This window comes from Centruroides sculpturatus, unplaced genomic scaffold (genome assembly GCF_000671375.1).
Source record: "Centruroides sculpturatus isolate CEXI.00-Female unplaced genomic scaffold, Cexi_2.0 scaffold1281, whole genome shotgun sequence".
NCBI lineage: Eukaryota > Metazoa > Arthropoda > Arachnida > Scorpiones > Buthidae > Centruroides > Centruroides sculpturatus.
Window position 1 is genome coordinate 172,429 of NW_019385390.1, and position 15,961 is coordinate 188,389.

The window sequence follows — 15,961 nt, forward strand, 5'->3', positions numbered from 1 at the left end:
TTTAAGAAGGCAAGAGTTGCAGAGAGAGTGATAACTTTTCAGGTTTTGAAACGAATGTTCACACTTCGTAAGTCTATTCCATGAATTTAAAACACTTTAATAAAGGCTAATACACTCAAAAAATGTTATTATTTAGTGATTATCATTATAAAAACATGAAAAGGAAATTTAAAAAGTCGCTAAAATATTCTTCCATTCTCACCTCAGTCGTAAGAGATGAAAACATTGTTCAGATTACAGGTGTTTCTGACACCTTTATTACCAGTAATACCTCAATCGTGACTCCAATCTTTACACCCTGTACACTATGTTTGGTCTAAAACTGGTTTTAGATACGATCTTCTATGTTAATTCCTGTTAACTTATGTAGATCTATTGGACAACCCACTGTGCCTATTCTCAAGATGTTGCAGTAACTTCAGAAAAAGTTTACTTAATTTTTTTGAATGTTTAATTACACATAAATTACCCTTAATTGTTCTTTACAACATAATCTTCAATGTATACGAAGGTATTTCCAACATTTTTTCCAATTCTTATCTTAAAAAAAAAAAAAAACCTGTTAAGAACAGCTAACCCGAACGGTCGGTGTGACTTTATCAAGGCATAAATTCAGCTTCGTTAGAGGAAAAAATAAATAAATAAAATTATTTATATGTTAATTTATTAGAAAATAAATTAAAAAATTTATTATCTTATATTCCAAAAACGTCAAAGTAATATTTATGCCTGAAGGCTCATAGAAAAATTACTAAGTAGGTCGCATTACTTAAATCGATGATGTCCTTCTAAAAACTGGAATTACAAACATAAATTATTAGTTGATATATAAATTATTTCGACTTTTTAGTAACTGATTTTTTAGAATTCCCATTTAAACAATTTCTCTTCCAATATTTAAAGCCTGGTAGAGCCTGTTTGAACCTATTTTATAGATAAGAAGATGCTATATAAAACTCAATTACTTGTATTATAATTTATCGATGGGAGTAATTCAAAAAAAAAAAAAAAAAACACAACTTGTAAGATTGCTTACAAGAATCGTAATCAATTTATTTTGAAAACATTTATACAGAATCCATATTTTTATTTTAATAGCCTTTAGGATTATTTAGGTGGAAGCCGGAGGACAGGTTAACGACCATTTGGATGAGAAGGAGCAACAGAGGTCATCCTCAACACACCTGAAGGTGATGGCATTTGTCTTCTTAGATAACGTACCTAATTAGTTCAATGAATAAATTCATTGTTAACATCGCTACAAGAATTAAAACGCTAATTATACAACCCACGACTTATAAAAATATATGTCATATATATCATCCGGTGTTTCTTACACTAGATGACAGAGTTATGACAGTTTCAATGTTTTCCTTATGTCTGTCAGTAACGACATCCCATCCTGTACTTCACCAATTGCACTTGCCAGCGTTTAATATCTAAAAACATTCAATTAATAAAGTCGTCTCTTTAATAAAATGACTATAAAACAGCGGGGATGGATGTTTACCAACTACTTCACCTGACGAAATAATTCGGTCATGTTCGACACCCACGTGATATTTTTTTTTAACTTCCGCACATAATTTTAATAGATACACTAAAAAATATTCGAAAAATCTATAAAAAAAACACTAGCAATTTACCCGGGGTTAACATCCGTTACGTCATTTAAATTAGTGTCGATTTGTAAAAAGAACAATTGGAATTTGAGGGGATTTTATGACGAGCGGGTGCAGTTTTTGTACGCTTGTTAAATATGGGGTAGTCGGAGTAGGATATATCGTTTAGGGAAAGGCAAGAAAGTCAATTTTGTGTCCAGATGTGATGTTTTTTGAAGGAATTGGTCTGTAGAGGATAGGCCAGACAAGTCAGTTAACATTCCAATTAGAGGGTTGGTCGGTTGTTGGAAAGGCCGCCCCACCCTCGCCTGACGCCAGACTGCGCTGTAGTCGGTAGCGGTTTTTTTTCTATTTTTAAATTAACCAATAGTAATTCCTGTTTTATTTATATTTCTTAATAACCTTTATAATATATAAATTAATAAAAAAAATTGTTTAAGCAAACCGCTACATTTTTAAAGCCTTTTATAAGTAAGAGCGATGCATCTCTCTCTTCTACATCGAGTCTCTTCAACGTATGGTTTCTAAATAATATAATTTGTGGATATATACCTGAATATAAGAATATTTTCGTATTCTACATAAGGTATATTTATAAAATTTTAATATTTTTACAAATTTGAATAAATTTATAAACGGGGAGAGAGTTAAATCCGTTTACGTGTACGCATCAATAAAGAGTATTATAAAAGTTTTACAGTATAAAAAAAGCATATTTTGAATAAAAGTTTATATAGAATTTCCTTACATTCTTAAAAGTAAGAGAATTAAATATTCATCGAGTGATGTTTTATTGACGTAACAATGCTTATACGCTCGTGAAAATTAAATTAATATTGCATAATGTAAGAAAAGAGATAGGAATATTCTTAAATCCTTTGTTAAATTACACAAAATATTATTTAAATTCGAATCCCAAAAGAAAATTCACGTGACTGTAACATTAAAAAAACCAAACTTTGCACTTACATCATGTTGCAACAAAACGAAGAACAATAAACAGTACCGAGAAGTTCAAATAATGTATTTTTGTTTTGTTAGCAATTGGCATTCACATCCATTACTTACATCCACTCAGGTATATCGATTGACAATAGAAAGATATATAGAGTAGCGTAGTCGAAGCTCTCGAAATTGTACAAGTTCTATCGACTTCACCTTCAGTAAAGACCACCCCGACGTTTCTCACATCATCTATAATATCACGTAGCTGTCTGTTGATGTCAACAGGTTCAATAATTCGTAAATCGACTTCACGTTCCTTATGAAAACGTCAACATCGCTAGAATTAAACACTATTTGGTACTCTACGTGTGTTGCAACTTTACTGTAACCCGATCTAACGCACTAGAATCCTAATGCGTACCTGAAACCTGGTCTAGATAGCAGTCGAGCTCTTAGCTGCTTCGTGATGTTATTGATGTGATCTTTGCACGTTAACCATTTGTCACGCTCCAACGTCTGTTCCTAAACAGAAGCCGCCAACTCGAATTTCGACTATGCAAAAACTTTCGAGAATTTCATTTTTTTTACTGTTCGTTATTCAACAACTCGTCCATTTTCGCCTCATCTGTTGTTAATTTATCCTTAAAAGTTTGCTCGATAGTTTAGATATGAGTTTTATATTAAAGTAACTGATGCAAATTTTTGCTTCTGGATGTTTGTGTACACGTGTGTCAGCAATTTTCTTTAAAATTGTGTAAAAATGATAAATTTTTATGATGATAACCCTAAATGATAAAAATTCTAGTTAATGAATGAGAAAGAATTCTATTTAACGGGCTTATAGGGCCTACATAGAATATGTTATAATTTTGCAATTTGCATATCCTTAATAGCGAGTATAATCTTTATTGAGCTTGTATAACCTATAGACTTTACAGGCTAATATAATGGATCTCTAAGCCTATATTAATTCTATTACTGGGTCTACAGGTTTATTTAACTTTTATCAGGAATATAAAATTTTAAATTTCAAATTTAACTTTATCAGGAATATAAATTTTCGAGAAGAGACAGCTTCTTTACATTTCTAAGACTAGGAAATACAACATTTTTTGTAGTTTGGAACTAGGAAGTGCAAACGTTTTACATTTTTAGAACTAAGAGTTGCGACATTTTATTTTATTTTATTTTTTTATTTTTAGGACTAGGAATAGGATTACAAAATTTTAATTTTAATACGATCCGAGATGCAAATTTTTCGTATCTTTTGAATTAAGAGAGGCAAATTTCTTTTTCTGGAATTGAGATGTAAATTTCTTAAAATTCTGGGATCAGGAGAAACAAATATTTGAATTGTTAGAAAGAGATGGAAATCTTTTGTGTTATAACAAAGTGACGAATATGAAAAATGAGTATCATATTTTATAAGAATATTTTTTGAAGATGGATTGCCGGAGGACCCAAAGGGGCACTTCTTTCACTTCCAGGTAGGTCGTGCGCTTTCGGGTTACGACGTATGTCTGAAATTTGGGCGTGGATGGTACGAAGTGTCACAGTTTATCGCTCGAGCAACATCACAGTTCTCTCCCTCATCTGTATCTTATCATTTTTTTTCCTCCGAAATAACCTTTTATTTTAAGCCAAGAAATTTTTACTCCGCATCTAATGATGAAATGAATGTAATTAGTCCAAATATTAGTAAAAGCACCCTATGAAAAAGATCGCAATGGAAGATTTTCTATTTGTAAAATGATGAATTGCAAAAATAAATAAATAAATAAATTTATTGTGTTAACGACCTACAATAAATAAGATATTTTTAGATTTTAAATGGGTGTAAGAGCAAGGAATGAGATTTTTTTGGATTATACATGTCAATTAATGAGTTATTTAGATTTTTAAGTGCTGTGCAAGCCAAGAAAATTATTTTTTATTGTTATAAGTGTATAATCAGAGAATAAGATTTTTAAGATTTATTCTCAATTTTAATNCTCACAAATTTTTACTGAAATTAGTTCTTATTTTTTGGAAATAATTGCACTTGGTTAATAATCTAAGCTTTTATATTATCATATTTTTAAAATAATAATGTAAAAAATAAAATAAATGAAGAATTAGTTTCAAAAATTAGAAAATTACTTTATTTTTTAACATTTTAAAAATTATAAATTAATTCATTAATTAATAAAGACAATAAAAATGGCTATTAAAAGTAGTTTTTTGAAATAATATTTTTTTAAAAGCAGGCAAAATTTTATTATTATAAAAAATAAGAACTAACTTCAGTTAACTCTTACTTTTTAACGTCAAAAAATCAAGACTTAAACTGATAATTCAGAAAAACTACAAGAATTATTTTCAAAAATAAAAAAAACCAATCAAATAAATATTTTTCAACATAATTTTCAGCATAATTAATTACTTTTATGCATTTAGATGTCAGATTGTCACACACTTATACATCACTTTCCCTTACATTTAACAGTTAAGTTAGTGAATAACCAATCTCATCAACATTACAAATGAACAGATAATGAACATTGCAGCCGATAAAGGTAGTAAAAATGTATTAAGATCATCTGTAAAATGATTACATTCTCTATTTTCTGTATAGAACTCGAGCAATCATTAATAATAATATTTCTGCTGACTCGTCAAAGAAATTGCAGTATGTACACCCGGAGATAATCGTGTAAAAAAATAAATTTTAAACGCCTCTAGATCATTTTTAATGGCTAAAATTCTTCTTTATTATTATTCTGAATCTCCAATCACTTTATTATTTTTTTTTAGACAAGTTGTCGCGAGATTTTTTAGAAAGAAAATTAAGAAAAAAAAATTACAATAGTGTAGTTACTATATTAATCATTTGCAACATCTTTTTAGAATGTTCACGCGAATTTTACATCTTCTATGATGATAATTAATGATAATTATTCTTCTATTTTATGTATAAAATTAGTTAAATTACTAATAATAGTGCTTATTATTATTAATCATTGCAGAAAATGTAATCAATGTTATGGTATTTTACTGAATACTTATAGTAATTGATTGACTCGTATTAAAAAAATAATGATGATAAAATAATAAAATTCGAGTTTAAAAGTATCAAAAAATGTTTTTTTTTAATGCATAAAACGAGATTTTAGTCTTTAAAAATTTAATAAAATATCGTGCGCGTTATACACGAATTTGTCACTTTAACATATTCAAAACTATAAAATATATTTAAAAATGTATAAAAATACATCAAAATAATATTTTAAAAAATTATATAAAATATTTCTGATATTCTTATGGTTTATTTTTGATAAATTTTATAAAATGTATTCAAAAAATCTGAAGTTTTTAATGATGTATTAGATTACATAGATAATCTATATACATTTTTTTTCTTCGTGTTATTACATAAATATGTATATTTTAAAATAATGAAAGGTTTATTCTTTATTCTAAAAAATTTTTCTAAAAGCTATAAATTTAAAAATTTTATTTAAAAAAAACAATTCAAAAAACCAAGCACATTATTTTTAAATTCGTAACTTTAACGTAGTCACGGATATAAAAATTTAGTTATAAATGTATATAAATATATTTATTTATGTTAAAAATACATTACGAAAATATCAAAAATATTATCTAAAAAACTCTTCGATATTTTGAAAGATTCTATAAAAAATTTGCATCCCTTTTTTCGTATTATTACATAAATAAATATTTTTATTTAATAATAAAATATCTATTCTTTAACTCTAAAATATTCTTCTAAAAATGATAAATTTAAGAATTTTTCCACAGATTTCTAAAAAAAAAATCTCCATGTATACAGCCTTTAGTTAAGTTGGAAAGATGCAAAAAGGCAATGGGGTATCTTAACAACTATTGATGTCAGACAAGAATACGTGATGTCTAAATGTCTGTTTAATATTTCATGAAAGTAATTTAGAATCTAAGAAAGTCGACGATTTATATACTGAAAGTTTTAAAATCTAAAAATTGACAGATTGATTTTTTTTTGTTTTTTTTTGGAGATTGCTTAATGTTACTTCAACTTCTTTTACACTTTATTCAAGTATGTAAACAAGTGTCATAAAATAGTGAAAAACAAAGTTATAAATAATATATTTAGGAATTCGTAAAATATTTAAAAACTAACAGTAAAAAAGGCTTATATGTGAATTTATTGCGTTTTTTTATTAAAAAATTTACTTTTAATTTAATATGAATAGAAAATTAAGCTGTTCTTCTGTACTTTTAAAAATTCGTTCTTCTAAATTAAAAAATAAATTGCTAGGAAATTCTTCATTGGTTGATTGTTGAACAGTGAACTGTTAATAGTCCATAGCAAGTCTATAATAGTCTATAGCAATGCACTGTTAAACAGGGCATTGATTTATAACTTCATACGAAGATTCACTGTTCAACAGTTTATTTATACAGGTATGCACCTTTTGACAGTTTATTTCTGTAATACAGTACTGTACTTCAGTGTTCAACAATCTAAAGTAATGGATTCCTCAATCAATTGTTTGAATTCATTGTTCAAAAATCTAGAAATGCACTGTTCAGCTATAGATTTACGTACCCCATATAAGAGCACTGTAAAAGATCTGCACAGTAAATTTTTCAACAATGCTATATCAATAGTGCTGTACAAGTAAATAATGCTAAACGATATATTGCTATAGAAACAAATTATTAAGCAGTATATTGCACACAAGTAAATATTGTTGAACTAAGTAATGCTATATAAAAAGAAAAAAACCGCAATGTATTACTGTACAGTACAAGTAGATAGAGCTGAACAGAGAATTGCTAAACAAATAAATTGTTGAACAAGTACTACCTTACTACAGATTGTCGAATTGTAGACGACAAAATGACTTGTCTGTAAGTCTCTACAGCAAATATACTGTTTTAGTTTCTTAAAAAAACAGACAGTAAATTATCCTTAACGAGTAAATCTAAAGGGAAATGTTCAACAATCTCAACTTGTAAATAAATCAGTGACCATCGAAAGTAGAGCAATAAAGATTCGAACGTATTTTAAACCACACCTATTTTATATTATCGAATATGAACATAGTAAAAAGGGGATTAAAATGTTGCCTTATAAGAAATTCGACATTTTATAGCCAACAAAAATTGCTTATGGCTTCGAGCAACGACCATTCTCTACACACTTTTTTTACAATTTATCACTTAAAAAATGGGTGGCGCCCACATTTTCCGCCCCCTTATTTTAAAATATAAATTTCCATACTTTCATCACGTGCAAACACTGAATTAATTTCAAATCATTATTATATGATAGATGATAACTTGTAACTTAAACTATATTCTATAACCTCAAGGTTAAATTATGTTTTATTAATTTAATTTAATTTTTATATAAAAGTACTTTTTTGAAATTTTAGGATAAGTGGTTTAAAAAATGGAGCAATGTAAAAAAAAACAAACATTTTAGTTCGCTTTTAAGTCGAAAGATGGCAGGAATATCTTGCCATTCGCCATCTTCCTTCCAACTGTTCATTGACAACTTTTGATCCATGGAGTAGGGGAGTGAGTTCGCTTACACAATAGAAATAAATGGCTTAAGAAAGTTTATTGTTCTCCCTTTGACCTTAAAATACTTTCAAAAGGTCAAAGTAAACGAACAAAAAGTAATTCGATACCTTAAATTCGGATTTTCTGAATTGCATCTTGTATTCTTCCATTCTCAACTGCCCCCGCTTTTCCCTTAACAAAAGGTGTAATTTTCATATTAAAAAATATTTTAAAAGTAGAAAATTCCACTCGAATAATAAACAATCTAAAGCTTTTTTAGATATGTAATTAATCACCGAATCGATTCTTGTAATTAATCATCAATTATAATTAAGTTAAACTCGATTAGACTTATCAGGATGACTTCAATCGAGAAGCTGAGGAGTACGGAAGATTTTATTGTTGTTTCGGCTCATGTAACGAATAAAGTTTTATAATTAAATTTCTAAAAAAGAAAAGAAATGTTATAGTCTAATATAAACTAAAGAAATCAATTGATTTTTTCGTCATTTTTTTGAAGAAAAGTGCTCTAAAAACGAATGTTGCAGTCAATCAAATGACACTGTTTGAGAAATTAGATATCGAATCGCTTCTTTACATGATTGACACTTTCACGAATCTACTCAACCTACTTCTTGTAACATTTAGTAGAATGGTGGTGTGAAAAAATTAATAACGTACTCCTGACCTTTGACCGCTGGGAGATAAAACATGGCTCGAGGCATAACGTTCGTTTGTACGTCATGAATTACTCACACTGACACTTACTAAATCCACCAGACAGTAATAATTTGTCAGACACAAAAGAATCTCTGATAGCTCCGACATGGGATGGGTTAGGTGCATTTAAAAAGTATGAAACACTTCAGAATCATTACATGTAGCTATAGAGCACTCCGAAATGTTTGTATAAATATGGCACATGAGGATCCACTCTGTCTAAAAATTGATTTCTCCTCGATAACCTCCAATTTTTGATGATCAAATTCTCGATATTACAAAGGAATTTATTTGGTATATTTGTGTTATTTAATACCAGGAAGTTAGTAGAAGGCATATCGCATGTCAGGTCAAAGTTCACGCGTACCGATATTTATTTATATTCAGTCTATCGTTAGAGTTTGGCCTTGGAATAATAGTTGCTGTCGACGTACCCCCCTTGTTTTTTCTATTAAGTTTCGACTTATGAAAGGAGTTATTCGTCATTAGTTTCGCCCATTATGACGTCATTCATGATAGAGGAACCAAAGAGAAATTGAGTATGGGTCCACCAAGCATTAGGTGTCACAGTTTTGGGGTGTTGCTAGACAGGAAACGCCATAGATAACAGTTTACTATTAATGTATACAAGGTTAAGTAGATGAGTTATTAGCGAATTTGCTACCACCCCTAACATCATTTTACTCTTCCTCTTTTATTTTTAAACTTCTTCATGTATTTATAACCTCATCTTTGTTCATTGGTGCCTTAAAATTCCCATACCTTATCACATTTTCCATTTTAAGAAGGCAAGAGTTGCAGAGAGAGTGATAACTTTTCAGGTTTTGAAACGAATGATTCACACTTCGTAAGTCTATTCCATGAATTTAAAACACTTTAATAAAGGCTAATACACTCAAAAAATGTTATTATTTAGTGATTATCATTATAAAAACATGAAAAGGAAATTTAAAAAGTCGCTAAAATATTCTTCCATTCTCACCTCAGTCGTAAGAGATGAAAACATTGTTCAGATTACAGGTGTTTCTGACACCTTTATTACCAGTAATACCTCAATCGTGACTCCAATCTTTACACCCTGTACACTATGTTTGGTCTAAAACTGGTTTTAGATACGATCTTCTATGTTAATTCCTGTTAACTTATGTAGATCTATTGGACAACCCACTGTGCCTATTCTCAAGATGTTGCAGTAACTTCAGAAAAAGTTTACTTAATTTTTTTGAATGTTTAATTACACATAAATTACCCTTAATTGTTCTTTACAACATAATCTTCAATGTATACGAAGGTATTTCCAACATTTTTTCCAATTCTTATCTTAAAAAAAAAAAAAACCTGTTAAGAACAGCTAACCCGAACGGTCGGTGTGACTTTATCAAGGCATAAATTCAGCTTCGTTAGAGGAAAAAATAAATAAATAAAATTATTTATATGTTAATTTATTAGAAAATAAATTAAAAAATTTATTATCTTATATTCCAAAAACGTCAAAGTAATATTTATGCCTGAAGGCTCATAGAAAAATTACTAAGTAGGTCGCATTACTTAAATCGATGATGTCCTTCTAAAAACTGGAATTACAAACATAAATTATTAGTTGATATATAAATTATTTCGACTTTTTAGTAACTGATTTTTTAGAATTCCCATTTAAACAATTTCTCTTCCAATATTTAAAGCCTGGTAGAGCCTGTTTGAACCTATTTTATAGATAAGAAGATGCTATATAAAACTCAATTACTTGTATTATAATTTATCGATGGGAGTAATTCAAAAAAAAAAAAACACAACTTGTAAGATTGCTTACAAGAATCGTAATCAATTTATTTTGAAAACATTTATACAGAATCCATATTTTTATTTTAATAGCCTTTAGGATTATTTAGGTGGAAGCCGGAGGACAGGTTAACGACCATTTGGATGAGAAGGAGCAACAGAGGTCATCCTCAACACACCTGAAGGTGATGGCATTTGTCTTCTTAGATAACGTACCTAATTAGTTCAATGAATAAATTCATTGTTAACATCGCTACAAGAATTAAAACGCTAATTATACAACCCACGACTTATAAAAATATATGTCATATATATCATCCGGTGTTTCTTACACTAGATGACAGAGTTATGACAGTTTCAATGTTTTCCTTATGTCTGTCAGTAACGACATCCCATCCTGTACTTCACCAATTGCACTTGCCAGCGTTTAATATCTAAAAACATTCAATTAATAAAGTCGTCTCTTTAATAAAATGACTATAAAACAGCGGGGATGGATGTTTACCAACTACTTCACCTGACGAAATAATTCGGTCATGTTCGACACCCACGTGATATTTTTTTTTAACTTCCGCACATAATTTTAATAGATACACTAAAAAATATTCGAAAAATCTATAAAAAAAACACTAGCAATTTACCCGGGGTTAACATCCGTTACGTCATTTAAATTAGTGTCGATTTGTAAAAAGAACAATTGGAATTTGAGGGGATTTTATGACGAGCGGGTGCAGTTTTTGTACGCTTGTTAAATATGGGGTAGTCGGAGTAGGATATATCGTTTAGGGAAAGGCAAGAAAGTCAATTTTGTGTCCAGATGTGATGTTTTTTGAAGGAATTGGTCTGTAGAGGATAGGCCAGACAAGTCAGTTAACATTCCAATTAGAGGGTTGGTCGGTTGTTGGAAAGGCCGCCCCACCCTCGCCTGACGCCAGACTGCGCTGTAGTCGGTAGCGGTTTTTTTTCTATTTTTAAATTAACCAATAGTAATTCCTGTTTTATTTATATTTCTTAATAACCTTTATAATATATAAATTAATAAAAAAAATTGTTTAAGCAAACCGCTACATTTTTAAAGCATTTTATAAGTAAGAGCTATGCATCTCTCTCTTCTACATCGAGTCTCTTCAACGTATGTTTTCTAAATAATATAATTTGTGGATATATACCTGGATATAAGAATATTTTCGTATTCTACATAAGGTATATTTATAAAATTTTAATATTTTTACAAATTTGAATAAATTTATAAACGGGGAGAGAGTTAAATCCGTTTACGTGTACGCATCAATAAAGAGTATTATAAAAGTTTTACAGTATAAAAAAAGCATATTTTGAATAAAAGTTTATATAGAATTTCCTTACATTCTTAAAAGTAAGAGAATTAAATATTCATCGAGTGATGTTTTATTGACGTAACAATGCTTATACGCTCGTGAAAATTAAATTAATATTGCATAATGTAAGAAAAGAGATAGGAATATTCTTAAATCCTTTGTTAAATTACACAAAATATTATTTAAATTCGAATCCCAAAAGAAAATTCACGTGACTGTAACATTAAAAAAACCAAACTTTGCACTTACATCATGTTGCAACAAAACGAAGAACAATAAACAGTACCGAGAAGTTCAAATAATGTATTTTTGTTTTGTTAGCAATTGGCATTCACATCCATTACTTACATCCACTCAGGTATATCGATTGACAATAGAAAGATATATAGAGTAGCGTAGTCGAAGCTCTCGAAATTGTACAAGTTCTATCGACTTCACCTTCAGTAAAGACCACCCCGACGTTTCTCACATCATCTATAATATCACGTAGCTGTCTGTTGATGTCAACAGGTTCAATAATTCGTAAATCGACTTCACGTTCCTTATGAAAACGTCAACATCGCTAGAATTAAACACTATTTGGTACTCTACGTGTGTTGCAACTTTACTGTAACCCGATCTAACGCACTAGAATCCTAATGCGTACCTGAAACCTGGTCTAGATAGCAGTCGAGCTCTTAGCTGCTTCGTGATGTTATTGATGTGATCTTTGCACGTTAACCATTTGTCACGCTCCAACGTCTGTTCCTAAACAGAAGCCGCCAACTCGAATTTCGACTATGCAAAAACTTTCGAGAATTTCATTTTTTTTACTGTTCGATATTCAACAACTCGTCCATTTTCGCCTCATCTGTTGTTAATTTATCCTTAAAAGTTTGCTCGATAGTTTAGATATGAGTTTTATATTAAAGTAACTGATGCAAATTTTTGCTTCTGGATGTTTGTGTACACGTGTGTCAGCAATTTTCTTTAAAATTGTGTAAAAATGATAAATTTTTATGATGATAACCCTAAATGATAAAAATTCTAGTTAATGAATGAGAAAGAATTCTATTTAACGGGCTTATAGGGCCTACATAGAATATGTTATAATTTTGCAATTTGCATATCCTTAATAGCGAGTATAATCTTTATTGAGCTTGTATAACCTATAGACTTTACAGGCTAATATAATGGATCTCTAAGCCTATATTAATTCTATTACTGGGTCTACAGGTTTATTTAACTTTTATCAGGAATATAAAATTTTAAATTTCAAATTTAACTTTATCAGGAATATAAATTTTCGAGAAGAGACAGCTTCTTTACATTTCTAAGACTAGGAAATACAACATTTTTTGTAGTTTGGAACTAGGAAGTGCAAACGTTTTACATTTTTAGAACTAAGAGTTGCGACATTTTATTTTATTTTATTTTTTTATTTTTAGGACTAGGAATAGGATTACAAAATTTTAATTTTAATACGATCCGAGATGCAAATTTTTCGTATCTTTTGGATTAAGAGAGGCAAATTTCTTTTTCTGGAATTGAGATGTAAATTTCTTAAAATTCTGGGATCAGGAGAAACAAATATTTGAATTGTTAGAAAGAGATGGAAATCTTTTGTGTTATAACAAAGTGACGAATATGAAAAATGAGTATCATATTTTATAAGAATATTTTTTGAAGATGGATTGCCGGAGGACCCAAAGGGGCACTTCTTTCACTTCCAGGTAGGTCGTGCGCTTTCGGGTTACGACGTATGTCTGAAATTTGGGCGTGGATGGTACGAAGTGTCACAGTTTATCGCTCGAGCAACATCACAGTTCTCTCCCTCATCTGTATCTTATCATTTTTTTCCCTCCGAAATAACCTTTTATTTTAAGCCAAGAAATTTTTACTCCGCATCTAATGATGAAATGAATGTAATTAGTCCAAATATTAGTAAAAGCACCCTATGAAAAAAATCGCAATGGAAGATTTTCTATTTGTAAAATGATGAATTGCAAAAATAAATAAATAAATAAATTTATTGTGTTAATGACCCACAATAAATAAGATATTTTTAGATTTTAAATGGGTGTAAGAGCAAGGAATGAGATTTTTTTTGGATTATACATGTCAATTAATGAGTTATTTAGATTTTTAAGTGCTGTGCAAGCCAAGAAAATTATTTTTTATTGTTATAAGTGTATAATCAGAGAATAAGATTTTTAAGATTTATTCACAATTTTAATCTATTTTATTATAATTTAAATATTAAAAACCATCATCTAAAAAAGCTTTACAGCTTTACAGTTAGCTTCTTAACAGTGTTCATTATTAAGCGTGCTCGTATCAAATTTATTAATTACATTAAGGATTAAAATCGATATTTATCGATTGAAGCATAGTTTAAGTACCGTTTTATTATAGAAACGACATGCAGAAAAGGCACAAAATATTTACAAAATTTGATTCGGATAATGATTCGAGATTCATTATCATCAAAAAATGACCCTATACGAATTTTATGTAATAGCTCTTTTATGGATATACCTTCCAGATGGACGAAAGAATGTATAGAAAACAAAACAGTCAAATTTCTTCCATCTGTTGTCGAAGTTTAAAGAAAAAAACACAAAAAAAAATTCGGGAGCTGGATTTAGGAGATTAAAAAAAACAGGTCGGGGGAAACCAAAGATAAGAACCTGCACATTTTTCGGTTCTTAATGAATACACGACCATCGGGGTTCGCTAACCATCGATCAAACTTTGAAACTCGCGTACCCACCCTCTAGCATAGTGACGGTAGCAGGGGTTGTCAACCACGTTAAAAATAAAGTAAAATAATAATAATACTCACTCCTAACGGCAGCCATAGCTCTATCCAAATTGTGTACGCTCACCCTAACCAGGCTCGAATTGAGTTGAAGGTGCCCATTGCGTCCTCTGTTCACTAGGAAGATTCTCGTATCGTTCTCACGTACGTCACTATAACATAAACGAGGATTGCCAAAACCATCGATCATAACAACATTCTCTGCTAGATTCGAATCACCTTTCAACACTCTTTTAACTCTCACGGCACCACGATAGAAATCTGCTCGTGGTCTTCTGTACAGGGTCTTCACAGTTCCTGTAAATACGACATTTGCAATTTCCTCTCTTTTCTCTAATTTCTCTTCGTTGCAATAATATGATCTTCGATCGCGTGCAACTGCTAATGATAGCAGAGTGGCAATCAGAAAAAGAACGTCCCGACTTGACATGTTTTGTGAAAGGACTCCGAACGAGAAGTGGTTCGCTTAGCCACAACTTGTCTGACCTTGCCTTGTGAAAGCACCAGATTGGCTGACTCATGCACTATACTGCAACAGTTACTGTTTGTTCGGCACGATGCCCACCTGTTGGTCTCGGTTTTCTATATTTTTTTCATTTTTTTAATCACAAGAATATAAAAATACCATCTTCGTCAAGAATTATAAAGGTCAGCAATTAAAAAAAATTGGGGTGATGTTTACACACCGCATTGTTAATAAGTAAAAATCGATACTCCGTGCTATTACAACGTATCTAATATCTAAGAATAAACATCTCTATCGATTTTTATTGCAAGTTTTTTTTCGAATAAAATTCCAAAAAAAACTTGACCGAACTACATTTTAATTGATTCTAAATTAAACGATGATTAATTGACAGTTTTTTCCTCTTTACGTAAGGTTAATTATTTGGTTGAGGAATAAATTATCTTTCTAAGTAGTTAATTACGCGTAATGGGCCAATTCGTGTCAGATAGAAGATCGAATTGTGATTTGCTAAAATATTTTAAGAATCTAATTATTAGCGGACAATTAATGGAGAGTAATAGAAAATATATGATCATCATCACGGATAGAAGTTATCCGACGACCCTGAGTGTGTTGACATCTTTGCTACCTCCCATCCTCCCTATGACCTATATCCGCTCTACCCAAACAAAACAGTCAAACATCTACCACATCTAATCTGTTTTTTATGGCATCAATAACATCCAAAATTTATTATGGA

At 29.9% G+C, this 15,961-nt stretch overlaps 1 protein-coding gene across 4 annotated transcripts in view; it reads right to left on the reverse strand.

Moving 5' to 3' along the window:
* Positions 1-15,250, reverse strand: part of LOC111638446 (agrin-like) — a 106,467-nt gene extending 91,217 nt beyond the window's left edge. For 2 of the 4 annotated variants that reach the window (XM_023384155.1, XM_023384156.1), the window contains exon 1: positions 14,778-15,249. In XM_023384155.1, coding sequence (XP_023239923.1) covers positions 14,778-15,183 — 406 coding nt within the window. In that variant the 5' untranslated portion in view covers positions 15,184-15,249. Of the gene's footprint in view, positions 1-2,591; positions 3,072-14,777 lie in introns of those variants that run through there. The other 2 variants (XM_023384154.1, XM_023384158.1) reach the window with 2 other exon arrangements.
* Between the last annotated feature and the right edge of the window lie 711 nt (positions 15,251-15,961).